The 19602-nt window shown below is 41.6% G+C and overlaps 1 protein-coding gene across 1 annotated transcript in view; it reads left to right on the top strand.

Moving 5' to 3' along the window:
- Positions 1 to 328: 328 nt before the first annotated feature.
- YWHAQ (tyrosine 3-monooxygenase/tryptophan 5-monooxygenase activation protein theta) overlaps positions 329 to 19602 on the top strand; it is a 37246-nt gene continuing 17972 nt past the window's right edge. The window contains exons 1-2 of the mRNA XM_047746016.1: positions 329 to 479; positions 860 to 1217. Coding sequence (XP_047601972.1) covers positions 924 to 1217 — 294 coding nt within the window. The 5' untranslated portion in view covers positions 329 to 479; positions 860 to 923. The remainder of the gene's footprint in view (positions 480 to 859; positions 1218 to 19602) is intronic.

The raw sequence follows: 19602 nt of genomic DNA, 5'->3' as shown, positions 1-19602 counted from the left end.
CGGTGCTGCAGCAGGGGACGCGGCCACCGCGGGAGAGGTGGGGCAAGCCTCCCGCTCCCGTGCCGCACCCACAAGTGCTGGGGGTGGCGGGGAGGATGAGGGGAGTTGGTAACAGCATCGCCATGGCAACAGTGACGTCCTTTTACCCTGGATCTAATTGGAGGAAACCCCGTGGCCGAAGCCGCAGCCTGCCGGCCAACCGAACTTGCCCAAGCCGACCCACCCTCCTAGCCTCCGCTTCCCCTCCCGCCCCGCCCTCTTTGCCCCCTTCCGCGCGCTCAGTCTTCATTGGCTAGCCGCGGAGCTGGAGGCGGGACTCTAGGGAGCAGCTCGGCGCGTCATTGGGCGGCAAGAGCGAGGGCCGCGGCGCGGCGGCCCGCCCCTCGGCTCCGGGGTAGGCTGAGACGGGAGGGTCCTCGGCTAAAGCCAAAAGCGGATCAAAGTGGTGGGACTCGCGCCGCGGCCGCGGAGACGTGAAGGTGAGCGCTGCCGTGGCCCCTGGCCCTTCTGGGCCTGGCTGGGCCTGAGGGCAGGGCGGGAGGCCGGCCCCGGGGAGCGGCCGGCCTCGACGCCGCGCTCCTCAGGGACGGCTCTGGCGGCAAGGTGTGGGCCAACGGCCGCTTCCATCTTGGGCCGGGCGGGCGCGGGAGCGGCCTTCTCCTCCCCTGCCGCGGGCCGCCTCCGCGGGGCGCCCCTCGGCCTCCCGGGCGCCGGCGGGGAGCGTGGGCGGGGGAGGGAAATTCAACTGGGCGGCGCGTGCGGGGACGGACAAAAGGGGCGGCGGGCGGCCCGGGGCGGCGGGCGCATTGTCTGACGGCGCCGCCCCCGCCTTTCTGTCTGCGCCCCCGCCCGCCCGCAGGCCGTCCGCACGCCTCCTCCCGATCCGGCTCGGTGCTCGCCCTCGCTCTCCTCTCCGCGTCCCCATGGAGAAGACGGAGCTGATCCAGAAGGCGAAGCTGGCCGAACAGGCCGAGCGCTACGACGACATGGCCACCTGCATGAAGGCCGTGACCGAGCAGGGCGCCGAGCTGTCCAACGAGGAGCGCAACCTGCTCTCGGTGGCCTACAAGAACGTGGTCGGCGGCCGCAGGTCCGCCTGGAGGGTCATCTCGAGCATCGAGCAGAAAACCGACACCTCGGACAAGAAGTTGCAGCTGATTAAGGACTATCGGGAGAAAGTGGAGTCCGAGCTGAGGTCCATCTGCACCACGGTGCTGGTGAGTGCTGCAATGGTCCGGGCTGGGGAGACACCGGGCGGCGGGAGCTCGGGAATTGTGCGACTGGGGCGCCAAGGCCCTTTTGTGTGTGAAGCCTTTCATTGAGAATTTCATGGGAATGGGAAAGAGACGTGTGCGCCGGGGCTTGCCTAGTCGTCTGCCGACGTGTGGAGGGTTTGACGAGCTTAGCCTTGGCCCTCCTGCATGTGTTGCTTCAGTTCTTAACACTCAGAAAGCTGCTTTTCCAAACTGTGTAACTTTGAAACATCCAAGTAGGTTTGTGCAAGACTGAAAACCCTGTTCTCAAGCGTACTGAGGCGATCTGGGAACCCCTTTAAACGAACGGAATCAATTCACAGGCTCCAGCCTGTTTGAAAGAAGGTGTAGGCACCTTTTCGATACAGACAGTGTGTGTGTAGTAGGTTTTCGTCCCAAACCTAGTAATGGAAATTTACTTCGCAAAACTGAGCAGGTACTTCATTTTTCAAGTAACAGTTATCTGTTGAACTTTTCCGTGCTAAAAGGAGTTGGAGGGGTGGGGAAAGTTCGGTAACTGTGAAGAAGGTACAGATAAATCCAAAGCACAAAATGTCCTGATAAATTTCAGTATTTGGTAACATTGTATTGCTATTACTTAGTTACACTTAAATACTAATGTGTCAAATCAAATTCGTTTCTGGTGTGGAGCAGGCAAGGAAAGCTTTCCAGGTTTTGAACTGTCCAGTCTTAACAAGGGCGCCTATGGGGTGGAGTAGGTGACCGCTCTGATTCACTCTTAGTAGGGGGAGAGAATATTTTTAGCTTTGTCATGGCATTGGAGCTTTTGATCAGTAACGTAAGTTTTATTAAATTTTAAAATGCCAGCGTTATATCCTGGGTGGTTTTTTTTTTTAAGTACCATTTTTACAAAAGGCCTACTGATTCTTGGCATTTTAGGTGGGCTTTGAAAGGCAAGCATGCTAGATTGGTGATTATTCAGGAAGCAATAGCAGAGAAAATGCTTCTTTCCTTCCCAGCCCTCTCTTTCTTGCCCCATCAGATAACATGTGGCAGGAAATTTTCCTTTTTACTTCTTTAACCTCGTTTTTTAATACAAATAATGGGCGATCTGGTCAAAATCAGCTAGCAGGTAAAGGGGCAATGCACAGAGTGTACTTTATGTTATATTTATAGGTCTTAGCTCCACTCAGGCTGGCATGGAAGAGGCACTTTAAAAGCTTTTCAAACTGAATTGCTGCAACTTGTCTTCAAGAAATTTGCCAACTTGAAAGTGATGGCAGACTTCAGTAGCATATTGTGATGGTTATTCACAACACTGACTCTGTTAGCAAGGGAGTACTCCTGCAGATTCCAGTTATGTTAAGGAGAGGCTTCTCTCTGTATGTCCTACTTTGGTGGCTCTCACAGCGTGTTTCAGTCTCTTTCTCTTTAGTTTTATTACTTCGCATTTTATTACTTACCTCGGCCCCATTCAGAACTACCACAGAGCTTTTCCTGTTCTCCCGCAAGTGAACTCTGGGCCGAAGAAATATCTTTATTTTGTGGTTCTTAGAAATTTAGTTTTTATGATGGCATGAGTAGAGAAGAGTTATGTTTAGTTGACAAGTGACTTGAAAGAGAGGCCAAGTATAGGAGAGAACCCCTGAAATGAGGACAATTTTTTCTGCCAAGTGAAATAGAATTTAGTTTGATTAGAGATGCCAAGGGTGTAAGTAAAATATTTTTACTTGTGGCTTCAGAAACTAGTTGCTACTTGATGTGCAGCCTATAAAGAAATTCCGGGAAAGCCCATCTTCAAGTTGGCAACTGTATTTGAGAGCTTGGTATATGTGCAAGGCACTTTGCTAAGCAGTATGGGGAAGAACAAAACTAAGAACCGTAGATTTTGTCCCCTAATAATTGATAATACAGAGTGCCTGTGAAAAATCCCAGATATATAATTCCCATAGGGTGCTCATGAACACAATGCTACATAGTTCAAAGGAAATTGAAACCCTCAGGAAAGGCTTCGCAAAACGTGGTTTTTGGAGTGAGCTTTGTTGGAGGAGAATCAGGACAGGGAGGTGGGAACCATATAAGAGAAGGTCAAGAGTGAGATGTTTTCATTTGGTTGACAGTGAGGGAGGTGAAGATTTTTGAATGGTGTACATGTTGCAGTATCTAGAATTCATGGTTTGAGTGCTAATTACCTGCTTGTAGCCTTAATTGACAGCCAAGGAGGAAGTGATAGACTAGTGAGCAAGAGTTTGATGATCGATAAGTTAGTAATTTAATGCAAAGTCTACCAAAATAATGAGGAAGGAAGAGTGAGATTTCTGGACCTGGGTGCTAAAATGAAATTTTCTCTTTTTTCCTTTGGTGAGTAGGAAAATGAATCTCGTGCAGAGAAAGTGAGTACAATTGACTTTTTATAGAAGACCAGTAAAGAGTAACCTGAAGGATGGGCAAAATTTCGGTCCTAAATGCCAGAGATTCTCAGCCTCTTTCTCTGTTACAGAGCAGTGGGGTCAGGAGTAGGGTTATTTGGACTGTTTACTCAAAATGAGCGTGGCAGATCATCACTGTACTGAGAGGATACTGAACGGTAGAGGCAGGGACAAATGTTAAAATCCGAATGAGTAAGCAGAAGAGCAAAGCAGATTAAGAGGGCCCAAATGGCCAAGACCAAACTCTTTATCTCCAAGAGTTATCTTAGGTTAGAGATTTCACACAGTTACCTGTGTCTCAGTGTTCTTTGTAAAACCAGAGGGTTGGGCTAAATTTCTGGGTCACTTTTCATTCTCATTTTGGAGGACCAGAAAGTTCTACATACAGGTCCTAGCCATTTGACCTGTGTTCTGACTTTCTCCCAACTCTAAGATGAGTAATTTTTAAAAGTCCAGGTTGAAGAACATGTCATTGACAGTGTATGTAATGTTGGAAAGCTAACAACTATAGTGAAACGGTTTCAGGAGAAGAAGGTGATGCACCAGTTGGTTTATGGGGAGGAGCAAAGTTGAAGCAAGAAAGATTAGTAAGTTACATGACAGCCAGCCATTGTACATAGCATGTGTGGCATGTTTGGGAGTCATTAAGGACTTAGGAGTAAGATAAGGGCAAATCAAAGAAATCCAGAGTTTCACCAGAGCCTTCTGGGACTTGGGAACAAAATCTGTCATTTACAAAGTCAGTGACCTTGGAGTAAGAACAAGACACTTAGTGAATGTATACAAGATAACTTCTGACTCAGACAACCCTGTGTTATCCTTGGGTGTTGATGGTCTTTTAGTAGACTAATTTTAATAAGCTGCTTTGGTATAATATATAAATAATGTCTGAAACTAAGGTGCATATAAATAAGAACCATTTAAAATGGGATAACAAAACTGAACATTGTCTATGTTCCTGTGTAAAAGCAGTGTGACCTTAATTCAGTAATACGCTAGAATTTAGTTAAGGATTCTAAATTAATCTTTACTGAAAATGTCTTGTGTTGGTTATTTTGAAATAAGACTGATCTTGATAGTTAATGAATCTTAATATAGTTTTATTGACATAATGGAAAAATTATGGACCCTGGAATCATACGGACTGTTTTGGAATCATTGCACCATAGCTTTACAGTTTTGTGACCACAGGCAAGTTTCTTAATCTCTTGGCCTGTTTCTTCATCTGTAAATTGGTGATCCTGGTGCCTGCCTTAATGGGCTTCTAGTTAAAATAGTACCAAGTCACTGATACTTATTGGGCACTTACTGAACACTAAGCACTATTTTAAGCATTCTATATTCACCTGGTTCCCATAAGTTAAGTTGATTGTTATTACTTCTGTTTTAAACTTGAGAGATCTGAGGCATAAGGAAGTTAAGTAACTTGGTCAATATCATGGAGTTAGTAAATGGTAGAGCAGGGATCTGAACCCAAGTGGTATGACTAGATGAAATGAAATGAAATCCATTTGGCCCTAAATACAGGGTAGCTGACTGAAGATGACAGTGTGGATCTCTGTTTCAAGGAATTTGTTCAGTTTAATATAAGCCATTATATTATGTCTGTAAGTTGTGAAGGAGGGAAGATAGGTCTGTGGTGGGCAAAACTCCCAGAGTCTTTAATTTTGAAGCCCTCCTTATATACAGGATATTGCAATAAAGTTCTAAAACTTCTTGACTCTAGCATCTTTTGCCTTTAGATTATTAGCTCCTTGAAGCCAAGAGTTGTTTTTTGAAGAGTGAGATGGAATGGAATGTTGTGCATACAGACATACAAGTGTAAAAGTTAGATGAGTGGTTCTCAGCCAGGGTGAATTTACCCTCAGCGGACATTTAGGAAGTTCTGGAAACATTTTTTGTTTGTCGAGAATGGGAGGGCTACTACTAACATAAGATGAGTTAGAGGTCTGAATGCCTCTGAGCATCATCTTATGCACGGGGAAAGCCACAGCAGTAAAGAATTAGCCCAAAGTGTCTGTGATGCCAAGCTTGAGAGGCTCTGGGCTCAGTCATGGATAAAGTGAGCGGTATTACGTTGTACTAGATTGTGTAATGCTTCCTTCGGGTTCTTCTTCTTCTTCTTCTTTTTTTTTTTTTTTTAAAGATTTTATTTATTAGAGAGAGAGAGAGAGGAAAAAAAAACAGGGATAGAGAGAGAACAGGAGCAGGAAGGGGGGGGAGCCCAAGGCAGACCCTTAACCGACTGAGCTACCTAGGCACCCCTCCCTTTGAGTTCTTACTAACATCTTCTCAGAATGCTTTGTCTAGATTTCTTTTTTTTTTTTTTTTCTTGTTACTATTGTGTATATGCTATTTTAATTCTAGAGTTCACTTTTCTGGAACTTAATCATTGAGTCCTGTATTTTCAAGGATGTGAATCCTGTGTATCCAAAGCTCTAAGCTTTGCTCTTTGAAAAACTTGGCACAGATTAAGAAGGTGCAGCTGAAATTAAAATGAAATTTATTAGAAAGAGGTGATTAAAATTGATGAACAGCAAGACTTCCCCTCTCATTTGTAACATATATGCTATTTTTATGTGCATATGCATATGTGGTTTTAGGCTTTTAAACCCTTGGTGTGTGTTTATTTGGATGTTGCTTAATTATAGTAATTCTCTGTTGAACATTTAGGTTGTAAACAGTTTTTCTCCATTATAAACAACACTGGGAAGAACATCCTTGCTGCATGCTTTATGCTGGGATTTACTTAGGTTAAGTTCTTGGAAGTGAAATTTTCAGATCAAAAGATGGGCTTTTCTTTTGTCCACACGGCCCTCTGAGAAGATTCTGTGCATTTCCACCGTCAGCAGCAGTTGTGGAGAATGGCCATTTCTCCTTATTTCCAGCACAGATAGGTTTTTAAGGCTAACAAAAATCTAGTGCCTGGAAGGGTTCAAATTTTACCTCCTTGTTCAGTATTGGAGGTAATGAGAACTACCTTTGTTCTTAAAAAGGGCTAGTTACCAGACTTTTTTTTAAGTCTCGTGTACAGTTTCACTTACAAAATGGTACCATAGCATGGGGTTAGTTAATTCAGGGTGCTTAACAGTTGGGAGATCGGCTTGATCATACTGATATTTTTATGTGATATTTCTCAATACTAGGTTTTGTGTTTAGCTCTAGTTGTTTCAGAGTAAGAACAGAATGTATCTTTGTACCATTGACTCTCTAGGTATTAAGGAGGGGTGGTAGAGAAGGCATCATTTAAAAGATATGAAAGGAAGAAAAATTATAGTTTATCCATTGATACTTTAAACTCTTAATCCATATAGGTAAATCAATGGTGAAAGTTTCTTGAATATTTCATGATAAATAATCTGACCAGATTTGAAAACATTGTCTGCATGTTGAGGTATTTAAAGAAAAAATGCTGATGATGCTATCCAAGACCTCCAAATAATGGGTGGGGGCATAAATGAAACAAGAGGGTTTCTAAAACAGTACAGGGGGAGCTGGCTTCAATGGGAATCCCTTATACTATTCTTTCTCGTGCATATGTTTGAAATTCTCCATAATTAAGAAGGTTTTTCCCTCCTAGAGATTTCACTCCTAAGTATTTACACAAGAGGGATGAAGGGACAGGTCCAGAAAAAGACCTGGACAGGAATGTTTGTGACAGCTTTATTTTAAGAACCAAAAACTGGTGACAGTCCATTAATAGTAAAGTGGGTAAACTGTGGTATATTCATATGCTGGAATACTACTCAGCAATAAAAAGGAATGGACTTGATATACACTGTGATATAGATGAATTTCAAAAACATAATAATAAGTAAAGGCAGCTGCGCAGAAAAGTACATCATGGGGGCACCTGGGTGGCTCAGTTGGTTAATTGTCTGCCTTCAGCTCAGGTCATGATCTCAGGGTCCTGGGATAAAGCGGCCCCCCCCCCCCCCCCCCCGGCCAATCGGGCTCCCTGCTCAGCAGGGAGTCTACTTGTCTGCTTCTGACTCTCACTCTGCCACTTCCCCCCTCCGCCGTCGCTTCTGTGCGAGTGCACTTTCTCTGAAATAAATACAATTTTTTTTTTTAAGTACATTATGGGGATGCCTGGGTGGCTCAGTCATTAAGCATCTGCCTTTGGCTTGGGTCATGATCCTAGGATCCTGGGATCAAGCCCCGCATCCAGCTCCCTGCTCAGCTGGGAGACTGCTTCTCCCTTTCCCACACCCCCTGTTTGTGTTCCCTCTCTGGATGTGTCTGTCAAATAAATAAAATCTTTGACAACAACAACGATGAAAAGATAAAAAGTACGTTACGTAATTTCATTTATATGAAATTCTAGAGCAAGCAAAAGTAGTCCATGGGTGAAAAGTCAGAAGAATGGTGGCCTCTCTAGGGATGGAGGCAGAGATTGACTTGACTGGAGGGAACTTTTTGTGGTGATTGTAATGTTCTTTATGTTGATATGGGTTTGAGTGCCACTGGTGTATGCATTTATGAAAACTCACCAAATGTACATCTAACGTTTATGCCTTTCATTTTATTTAAATTCTGCCTCAAGAGGGAAAAAAACAGTGATGCACATAACTGGTGTGTTCAGTTTACATGAAGACTTAACAGATGGTTGGGTATGTGATAAAGCAAGTGTGGCAAAAGGTTAATAGTAAAGTCTGGGTGGTGGGTATAGGGGTGTTCACTGTAGCTGGTGGTAGCCATGAATTAAGGATTTGACATTTTACACTGCTGTGATTGACGGTCTTTAAAACCTCTGGCAAGTAAACAGTGAAATTTAGGTCTGACTGATGTCAAGATATAAGCATGTATATAGAAAGGCATCAGTATCCACCTCAGAGAAAGGACTGATAGATTTGGCACCAAAGCTTTTGTTTTATTTGGTGATGAATGTTAATTGGATTGATGGAGTTATGGGTTACAGTGCAAGACTTACCTAATTGAGTATTGGTCAGTGTTTTTTGTGGCAGTGTCTTTGTTTTGTTCTTAGTAAACTGTGTGCCCAATGTGGTGCTCGAACTCACCACCCCAAGATCAAAAGTCCCGTGCTGGCTGAGCCAGCCAACCTTACCTCTAGGGCAGTGTTTTTCAAACTTACTGGACTCAAGAGACATCTTTACAAACCTAAAAATATTGTGGAGCCCGAAAGCTTTTGTTTGTATAGATTATACCTGTAGATGTTTACATTAGTAGAAATTAAAAGTGAGAATTTTGTAATCCATTTAGAATGCATTTGGAGTAATAAACTCATTAGAAATTAACATACTGTGTGGCTTTAAAAATTGTGGTGAAATAGGGGAGTCTGGATGGCTCAGTTGGTTAAAACCTCTGCCTTCAGCTCGGCTTATGATCTCAGGGTCCTGGGATCGAGCCCCGCTTTGGGCTCTGCTCAGCAGGGAGCCTGCTTCCCCTTCTCTCTCTGCCTGTGTCTCTGCCTACTTGTGATGTGTCTGTCAAATAAATAAATAAAATCTTTTTTAAAAATTGTGGTGAAATATACATAACCTAAAAATTTACTATTTTAAGTGTATAGTTCTGGGGCATGAAGTACATTTACTTTGTGCAACCATCACCACCGTTCATCTCCAGAACTTTTTCATCTTCTCGAACTGAACTCCTTATTCTCCCCTTCTGTCAACCACCATTCTCCTTTCCATCTCTAAATTTGACTACTCTAGATTCCACTTCTACTCTAGATAACTTTTAAGAGAAAAGTAAATAGTGGTGTTGCTTTACATTATGTCTATTGCAGTATCCCATCTCTTACAGCTTCTGGAAAACTCCACTCATCTAACAGTGACCGTGAAAGAGCAAATAGCATCTTAATATTGTGAAAATGGTTTGACTTCGTGCCCCTTCCCCAAAGAGTGCAAGAGAGACTCCTAAAGGTCCCCACACCACACTTTGAAAATTGCTACTCTGTGGGGATTCTGCATTGAAACTTGCTAATCATCGCCTATCATCACCAGGTGTTGGAGCAGTTTTCTGAGTAGTTGTCATTCATTATGTGGTGATAATGAAATTTGTAAAGCCTCCTCCCTTCTCATTGCCCCATCCCTTCATCCCTTAAATTATTTTAGGAATATAGGTTTGGGGACCAGGAAAAGTCACAGACTTGGTAACAAAGAAAAAGGAAAAGTTGATTTTAGATATCGAGTAATAAGAGTCCCTATTCCTGAAAAAAAATTAAAGAACTGGTATGTTGGAATGACTTCTGCTTCCTTATATTGAGAATGGTAGTAAAAGATTAAGATGATCTCTCTTTTTACTCCTGAATTACCAACCCCAAAATAGAGTTGGCATGAATGAAATATGTAGGTAATGATCTTTTGCAGTTGGTTTCATTTAGGTTTGAAAGTTACAAAGCTTTTGGAGATAGGTCTGCTATTAGCCAGCACGACTAAAGACTGAAGCATCTCAAGAAAACTTGTCTTTCACACAGATCTTCACTATCTGTTTCACATGTTCTGTTCACATGAGCTGTTTTCCATGATCTTTTTGTCCTCTGGACCTTTTACTCCAATTGGATTTGGTAATAAACATGTCTCATGTATTATCCTTAGTTTACTAACTTTAACTGTGAGCATTCCTTCCCTCTCCTGTATGTTTATGTAGGCTTTCCTTGGAGAAGTGGGGAAACAGTGGTACAGGTGGTAAGAACATAAGTCTAAGGACTTTTTTTTTAAGGTTTTATTTGTTGGAGAGAGAAAGGAGAGAGAGAGCACAAGTAGGGGGAGCAGCGGGCAGAAGGGGAAGCAGCGGGCAGAAGGGGAGCAGCGGGCAGAAGGGGGAGCAGCGGGCAGAAGGGGAGCAGCGGGCAGAAGGGGGAGCAGCGGGCAGAAGGGGGAGCAGCGGGCAGAAGGGGAGCAGCGGGCAGAAGGGGGAGCAGGCGCCCCGCTGAGCAAGGAACTTGATGCAGGACTCTGGGATCATGACTTGAGCCACCTGGGCACCCTGACTATAAGGGCTAATAGAAATTTAACGTAGGGGCGCCTGGGTGGCTCAGTGGGTTAAGCCGCTGCCTTCGGCTCAGGTCATGATCCCAGGTCCTGGGTTCGAGCCCCACATCGGGCTTTCTGCTCGGCGGGGAGCCTGCTTCCTCCTCTCTCTCTGCCTGCCTCTCTGCTTACTTGTGGTTTCTCTCTGTCAAATAAATAAATAAAATCTTTAAAAAAAAAAAAAGAAAGAAATTTAACGTAAATGCTTTTTTCTTAAAGGACGGTCTTAGATCACTGTTTATAAATGTCTGGGTAACCATGCGAAACAAGTGGGGAAGTAAGTGAAAATGCTTTAAAACTAATGATACTGATGTTTAGATTAGACTTTTTACCGGCCAAGATGCTCTTGCTGGCATTACTCAACTCGTATTAGTACTCCCACTTTCCATATTGTTTTGCTCATTCTCCAAGCAGCATTACTTGAATATGCTCAGAAAAGTTTTGTTCTTTAAAGGACTACAGTATTAGACACATATATATCAGCAGGTGTCATATATATATAGAGAGAGAGCTATACACACACACAGCATTCTGATCTTTCAGCTTGGTACTATTTCCAAGTATTTAACAATATATTTTTATTTATTTATTTATTTATTCAAGGATTGTTTTTAAAAAGTACCCTGCACCCAGCTTGGGGCTTGAACCACAACCCCAAGATCAAGAGTCACACGCTCCATCAACTGAGCCAGCCAGGTGCCTCAGCAATACATTTTTTAGATCTTCCATGCATTTGTTCCCCTGTCATAATTTGATGGACTAGGGATGAGGTTAGAAACGTAACGGTTAAGGGTTTATGCATCCTTTAATCAGAAAATACTTTAGATTATTCAAAGGCTCATTAAAGAGACCAGGTATTGGTTCTTGGTGATGTCATAAACTTAGAGTTTGGCATGATTGAGTGTCCAGTTAATATAATCATGCTATATGAAAGTTATTATTAATGTAATTTAGTTTTTACTGTATTTAATTTTTAAATAATAATCAAACATCCAGGGACTATCTTTTGAAGTGGGAAATGGTGCTATGTTGAAGTGACTTCAAATGGAGATGGGACCCTTTATCAGATACTGATTTTCCCCGGGAAGTTTTTATTTCTTCCTCCTTCCCCATACCTGCCAAGATATTTGAGGTAGAAGAAAACTTGGGAACCATTTAATTAGAGACATTATCAGGAGAATAACAACTTCAGTCAATGGGGGAAGGAAGTAAAGGAGTGTGCATTGGCTGTGTTCAATGGCAAAGTTGAAGAGTAAAGAAAATACTTAAATAGTAGTGTTTATTTGTTTGGCAAATATCTTTTCATATCCAAGTTTGCATTTCATTTATTTTGCACAGAGATGAGCTTTGTCAAGAAAATGACATTTATTTTTGTATTATTTCTTGTTACAATTTTTTATCTTTAATTATTACTGTGTTTAAATATGCTGAACAAGGTGCCTGGTTGGCTCAGTTGGAGGGGTGGCAACCCTTGATCTGGGGCTTTAGTTTGAACCCCATGTTGGATATAGAGATTACTTAAAAAGAAAATCTTTTAAAAAATAGATTAATATATAGTGTGTGCAGAGTAACCTGGTGCAGTTTGAATAACTAAGGAGGCTGTACCTCTGTTTTATTTATAACCAGCTGTATATTCTTGGGAAGAAAAAAGGTGATCCTCTTTATGTAGGTATCAAAAAAACCCTCTTCGTGATTCATTTTTGTCTGACACAGACTTGTGAGAATTTCTGCTTTTAATGTAAATGGCCTGGCAGAGGTTTATAAAACTTATTTTGGCTATTGATGGAAATAGTTTCCTTTGAAGATACCAAAGCAGCATATCCCCGAATCTTGATCTTTGGAGGACCTACTAAGAATTGTTTTAAAATATTTTTCTATAGGAGGCTCCTGGCTGGCCCAGTTGGTAGAACATGCAACTCTTAATCTTGGGGGTCGTAAGATCAAGCCTCATGTTGGGCATAGAGCTTACTTAAAAAAATAAAATAGGAGCACCTGGGTGGCTCAGTAGGTTAATATCTCAGGTCATGATCCCAGGGTCCTAGGATACAGTCCCATATCGGGCTCCCCGAAGCAGGGAGTTGGCTTCTACCTCTGCTCCCTCCCCGTACCTGCACGCATGTGCGCACACTTGTTGCGCGCAGAAATAAAAGCATTTTTTTTAATAAAATAAAACACATTTTTCCATAAGATATAATACTGTCTTTCCTGCGGTAGAATTTATGATTAGAGAGTTTATGGGGAAAACAGGATTGAAGGGATGATGGAAGTTAAAAATCTCTAAAACTCTGAACAGTTTTAATTTAACAAGGGTTCTCTGATCATCTGATCCTGTGTGCTACTATTGTTTGTTCTGTTTTTAAATATTTTCTAAAATAAGACAAAGACAATGCACTCAAAATTTTAGTGATATTTTACTTATATTTTAAAGTCATTATGAGTGCTATACAAGTAATTTCCCTTTTTTCCCTATTCTTCCTCTAAAGAAACTTAATGATCTTCCTCTAGTTTCAAAGAAATGCTTACAAAATAGTTTGTCTTAGTTGCAGATACTCTTTATATTAGAGAAGTTTCTTTCTCCACTGTCTTTATTTAATGACTTGGGAGTATCTGTTCATATTTATCTTTTTTTTTTTTTTTTTTTTTTAATTAAACTCCATGCCCAGCATGGGACTTGAACTCTTCAAGCCAAGAGATCAAGAGTCTTATATACTCTATTGACTGAGCTAGCCAATTGTGTTAATTAAATAAACTCAAATACTCTAAAATTCACCTACTTAAAGTATATGATTCAGTGGTTTTTAGCATATTCACAAAATTGTGCAGCGCCACTATTATCTAATTTATTTTCATCATCATAAAAATCCTATGCCCATTAGCAGTTATCCCCCCTCTCCACTTCCGCCAGCCCCTGACAACTACTAATTTACTTTCATTCTCTATAGATTTTCCTATTCTGAAATTTCATCATATAAATGTAATCATACTCTCTATTATCTGTTTTGACTTACTGTAATGTCTTAAAGATTCATCCATGTTGGGACACCTGGGTGGCTCAGTGGGTTAAGCCTCTGCCTTTGGCTTGGGTCATGATCTCAGGGTCATGGGATGGAGCCCTGTGCCGGGCGCCCTGCTCAGTGGGGAGCCTGCTTCCTTGCCTCTCTGCCTACTTGTGATCTCTCTCTGTCAAATAAATAAAATCTTAAAAAAAAAAAAAAAAAGATTCATCATGCCTTTTTATGCCTGAGTAATATTCCATTGTATGGATGTACCACATTTTTTATCTAGTCATCTGTCTTTAGACATTCGGGTTGCTTCCATCTTTTGACTATTTGAAATAATGCTACTATGAACATTCATGTACCCTTTTTTTTTTTTTTTTAATTTTAAAAAGATTTTATTTATTTATTTATTTTAGAGAAAGTGAGTGCATGAGTTGGGGGAAGGGTAGAGAGAAGCAGAGAGGGAGAGAGAGATGATTTCCAGCAGACTTGTTGCCAAGCACAGAGCCTGACATGGGGCTTGATCCCATGACCCATGAGATCATGACCTGAGCCAAAACCAAGGCTTAACTCACTGGGCCATCTAGGTGCCCCTGAGATTTTATTTTATTTTATTTATTTTTTTCTTTTTTTTCTGACAGACAGAGATCACAAGTAGGCAGAGAGGCAGGCAGAGAGAGAGAGGGGAGGAATCAGGCTCTCTGCTGAGCAGAGAGCCCGATGCAGGGCTCGATCCCAGGTCCCTGAGATCATGACCTGAGCCGAAGGCAGAGGTTTAACCCACTGAGCCACCCAGGTGCCCTGAGATTTTATTTTTAAGTGATCTCTGTACCCAACATTGGACTCAAGCTCACAACCCTGAGATCAGGAGTCACATGCTCCACCAACTGAGCCAACCAGGGGCCCCCCAGGTACATGTTTTTGTGTGGACATCTTTTCATTCTCTTGGTCCTATCCCTGGGTCATATGATAACACTGTTTAGCCACTTGAGAAATTGCCATAGTGCCAGAGTGCCTGCACCATTTTAAATTTCCACTAGAGTTCCAGTATCTCTGCATCCTCACCAACAGTCATAGTGGATATGAAGTGCTTTTGATTTGCATTTTCTAGATGATTAATGGATGTTATGCATATTTTCCTATGCTCACTGGCCATTTGTCAACCTTTGTAGAATTGTCAATTCAAATCCTTGATCATTTTTTAATTGGGTTGTCTTTGTTGGGTTGTAATATTACTTTATATATTCTGGATACCATACATTTATCAGTTATATAATTTACAAATATATTCTCCCATTCTGTAGGTTGTCTTTCACTTGCTTGATAGTGTCTTTTGAAACATGAAAGTTAATTTTGATGAAGTCCAATTTACTTGTTTTCTTCGGTTGCTTGTGCTCTTGGTGTAATATGTAAGGAACCATTGTCTAATCCAAAGTCACAAAGATTTACACTTAGGTTTTCATCTAATATTTATAACGTCTTAGGTTTTACATTTAGGTTTTTGGTCCATTTTGAGTCCATTTTTGTATATGGTGGGAAGAAAGGGATCCAACCTTCGTTCTTTCCATGTGGCTATTCAGTTGCCTTGCACCAGTTGTTGAAAAGTTAATTAGTATATCCTTGATCTGCAATTCTTAGCTTATGGAAAAAATAATCAAATGGTTTGGCATAAAAATTCACTTAAGGAAAACTTGTGGCTACACCATACTAATGCTCCAGCCAGTTGTTTGCCTAAAACACTGTGGAGCTTGTTTCCATCCCTCTGCTCGCTGCTGTTCTCACGTGTACAGCTTTCCATCTGCTGTTTCTGTATGTTAAAATCCCACGTGTCCTGCAAGATAATTTAGGTGCCCCTGCACTCGTTCCATAGTCAGTTACAAGTTATAGCTTATTAATACTTTCACATCTGTTATCTTACACTATTCTGCGTGCTATTATGGATAAATGAGATGTGTTTACTTGTATGAGACCTGAGGCCAGTTAGCTGTGAACTCAAATTTAACTTGTCTAGAAAAGTGCTCTTTGGGGTGCCTGGGTGGCTCAGTGGGTTAAAGCCTTTGCCTTTGATTCAGGTCATGATCTCAGGGTCCTGGGATCGAGCCCCGCATCGGGCTCTCTGCTCAGCAGGCAGCCTGCTTCCCCCTCTCTCTCTGCCTGCTTCTCTGCCTACTTGTGATTTCTGTCAAATAATAAAATCTTTAAATAAAAAAATAAAAAAGAAAAGAAAAGTGCTCTTTCCGTTTCCACTGCCTTTGTTGTAAAGCCTCCTTCTACAGACCCCATTCTTCGGAAATCCTCTCTCCTTTCTCTGGATTCTCTTGTGTGGAAATAGGGGCAAACTGGGGCCTTACATAACCATGTTCTTCAGCTAGAGCAGCTGCCTTTTATCTCTTTCCATATATGCTTCTATTGCTTTAAAAAACTTGGGGGAGGAGATAATCGCTGACTGTTAGAATTTTGTAACTATACCATGTCAGGAGGAGTCCAGGTTCCTGAATGGGACTTAGAAGACTCTTCAGCCCCTTTTCTCAATCTTCCTTCCCTCTGCTCCAGCCACAAGGAACTACTTCCTGTTGTATATTGTGAACTTCTTACCTTTGTAATTCTTTCCCTTGTGTAAGAATGTGTTGTTCTATTAATGTAACATTTTCTTTCTCACCAAGCCTTGTCCTGAGGCAAAATTCTGTATGGTTTGGAGTTTACCTATGTCCTGAGTTCCTCTTGTGGCTGCCCCCAAAATAAATTGCAACCAATTCAGATCAGTATTGGTAAGCTTTAAGGGTATGTGTGAACAAGGACTTCATCTTTCTTTTCTCCTCTCTATACTATAAGCACTACTTTATTTTTCAAGGTTATTTTTTGTGCTGTACTCAGTAGTTCAGTTGAATGTAATCAGTCAACCATACAAATTTAGTTCCAAATGCAGAATAATTTTCTTACCACAGTTTCTTTTTCTTTTTTTAAGATTTTATTTATTTATTTAACAGAGATCACAAGTAAGGCAGAGGCAGGCCGCGGGGGGTGGGGGGGTGGGGGGCAGACCCTGCTGAGCAGAGAGCTGATGGGCAGGACCCTGGCATCATGATCTGAGCTGACGGCAGAGGCTTTAACCCACTGAGCCACCCAGGCGCCCCTTTACCACAGTTTCTTAAATTCCTTTTGACTCTGTTCTTCCCTTTGTGCCCTGTAACAGGGCTGGTAGACTAGAGCACTGTGTATGCGTGTGTGTGTGTGTGTGTGTGTGTGTGCGCTTATGTATATATTGCAGAGATAATTATATGTGGTATAGCTTAGCCACAGATGGAAAAATTAGTCTGCAAATAATTATATAATTTCTGTAATGTAGAAATGGGTTAATCCAATTTGTCATAGACTTAACAAAAGACAAAGTTTGTATGAAAGTATACTGGTATTTTGCTAGTGTAAGCTCTTACCTTTTTTCGTAGTTTTCCTAGGATATCTCAAAACTTGACCCATACACCAAGTTAGCAAGGCAGTTTTAACCTGTTTTTAATTAGTAGAACAGCTTTCTATTAGGTATCAGGATGTCTGTCAGTACTAAACTTACAATTTGACTTCCTGTTTTGTTTTGTTTCCTTTTAAGGAAAACTTGTTTTTTCACTGTTATTTTTCTTTTTCTTTGCAAATCAGTGGCTAGAGTAGTTTCTGGATACCAGTAAATTGCAAGTTCTCTAAGGGGAAGGAAGTATAGACATTGGTATTAGCCTTGGTTCTTTTGGTAGCACTGATCTGTAAATGTTGGTATCTTGTGGTTGTGTATGTGTAATTGTTTTTTTGTACAGATTGACAAATTGAGAAAGTAGTGTTGGTACTACCATTTGGGTGTCTTAAACTGTCATTCCAAACCTGCATATCTTGGCCAGAGAGTTGAGAATCTTTGAACAGAGAGTCTAACATCCCTGTCTTGCTGTTTAAGACCACTAATACCCACCTGCTAAAATGTGAGGACATACAGCAGACAGGTTAGAGATAAAGGACTGGGCATGACATTTGTTTCTCATATCTGGAATTGGGTCAGCTGCTTTGTGTGAAGTAAGGGTACAGGGACAGTGATTTTCTTTGATACTGGCACATGGGAGTTCATAGACACCCCTATATGTGTTAGAGTCTTAAACTCTTTGGTATGTGTCTTCAACACCGTAGTCCTAACAGCTCTGTAGCTGAGTTGGAAGATAGGATGAACATTCTATACAAGAGCATTTTATTCGTTTTGGGTTTTGTGAAGTACTAATTGTTGAGGGGAGCAGAGGGAGTGCTCTGTGTCATAGAAAGGCCATCTTAGCCTAATATGCTCAATAAACTTTGCTTAGCTGCCCAGCCTTCCCCACCCTCCGCCCAAATGGGGAGGAGGCAGAGAAATAGATAAAGCTTTTTTCTCTCTTACTGAATATTGAGAGCCCTGGATTTTTTTTTTTTTTCTGCCTTTCCTCTCTGTTTATCGTGTGATTTTTTTTTTTTTTTTTTAGCTCTTTACTTTCTTTTGCCCACAAAGATAATTAACCACTTGATTGTATGAACTAATCTGGCTTACTTTTTTATTTTCATTATAACTAGAGTAGCACATACCCCTTTTGGGTCTGAAGAATCCATATTTATTCTCTAACCATGATGACAATTTATCATGACACAGTAGTCATATTGATTTGTAAATTTGACAAATATCCCAGCCAGTGTTGAATTTTAGGTCTTTGTTACCTTTAGAATTACGTTTCAAAAGTTTGAACATAAATGGTGGTTTTTAGTCTAACACTAACACTAATAATTCTTTCTCCCAGGAATGCACATGCACATTCATGAATACCCTGGAGTTGTATGAATTTTAATAAATAGCAACTTTTGCTGTAATGGCCTAATAACACTTTTTCAAGGATTCCCCCACTGCCATCAATGTCAGGATAAGGAAGAATTCGTTTGTTTGACGGGGGTGCCAGATCACTAAAACAACAGTAGTGTACAGTTACGGTCCAGGATTTGTCCCCTTAGATGGGCTCCACATCTAATTTGTTGGTCCAGTGAGAGTGGAACTGAGAGTATGATGGTCTAGTCATGTTTATTGCCTACGGATACATTTACAGGAGGAATCGAATTTAGCATTTGGAAATTGGTGAGCATAGAAATCCAACAAAGGCAATAGTTGGATAATCTTAATGACTCATTACTCTGACACTTGCTGCATTCAGCTTCTGTAGAGGTAATCTGCTGTTACTGTGTTAGTGGACTGTGTTCATGGACCTAAGTACCGTCTCCTCAGAATAGTGCTAGAGATTACTCCCGTGTTTGCTTTCCCACTCCCCCCAGTACTTGTGTTGCCGGCTTCTACTGTACCGCTTGCTGGTACGCTTTCCTTCCGGCATTCGGGAGGCACCTCATTGTTGCTCCGTGCTCTCCCTGCTGTGGAAGGAATGGTAAAGGTCGGGCATCAGTCAAGACAGTGCTACCCAGTATATATGATACACTGGGGAAGGTGGATTTTTCTCCCAGCTTCACCCTGCTCGTGCGATGGCAGAGGGGATGAATATCTCTTTACCATTTATGTGAATTGGAGGCTATAGGTTAGAGTCTGATTCTGGAGGATGATGATGTGTGAGCCTAGAAATTTATTCTTTCTTTAACCAGCCCTTGGGATTTTTGAACAGGGGATTATTAACAAACCCAGAATGGAATTTAAGGTTAATCTGGCAGCAGGGTATAAAATGGATTAGAGAGAGAAGACCGCTAAAGCCTGGTAGATCAGTTAGGTGATTGGATTAGTTGAGGTGAAATGATACGCTTAACTTGGGTAATAGAAATAGGAATGAGACTGAGAAGATAGATCAACTTACTGTTACAGAGGCAGAATCAGTAGGGCTTGACATCAGGTGGTGCGATGGGGAAAGGAGAGTGAAAGTCAAAGGCATTGCTGATGGCTTTGGGTAGCTAGGAGAGGGAAGAGGATGGTGGAATA

The sequence above is a fragment of the Lutra lutra genome, chromosome 9 (genome assembly GCF_902655055.1).
Source record: "Lutra lutra chromosome 9, mLutLut1.2, whole genome shotgun sequence".
NCBI classification, from domain to species: domain Eukaryota; kingdom Metazoa; phylum Chordata; class Mammalia; order Carnivora; family Mustelidae; genus Lutra; species Lutra lutra.
The sequence above is the reverse complement of the archived record's forward strand: the minus strand, read 5'-3'. Positions and strand labels throughout refer to the sequence as shown.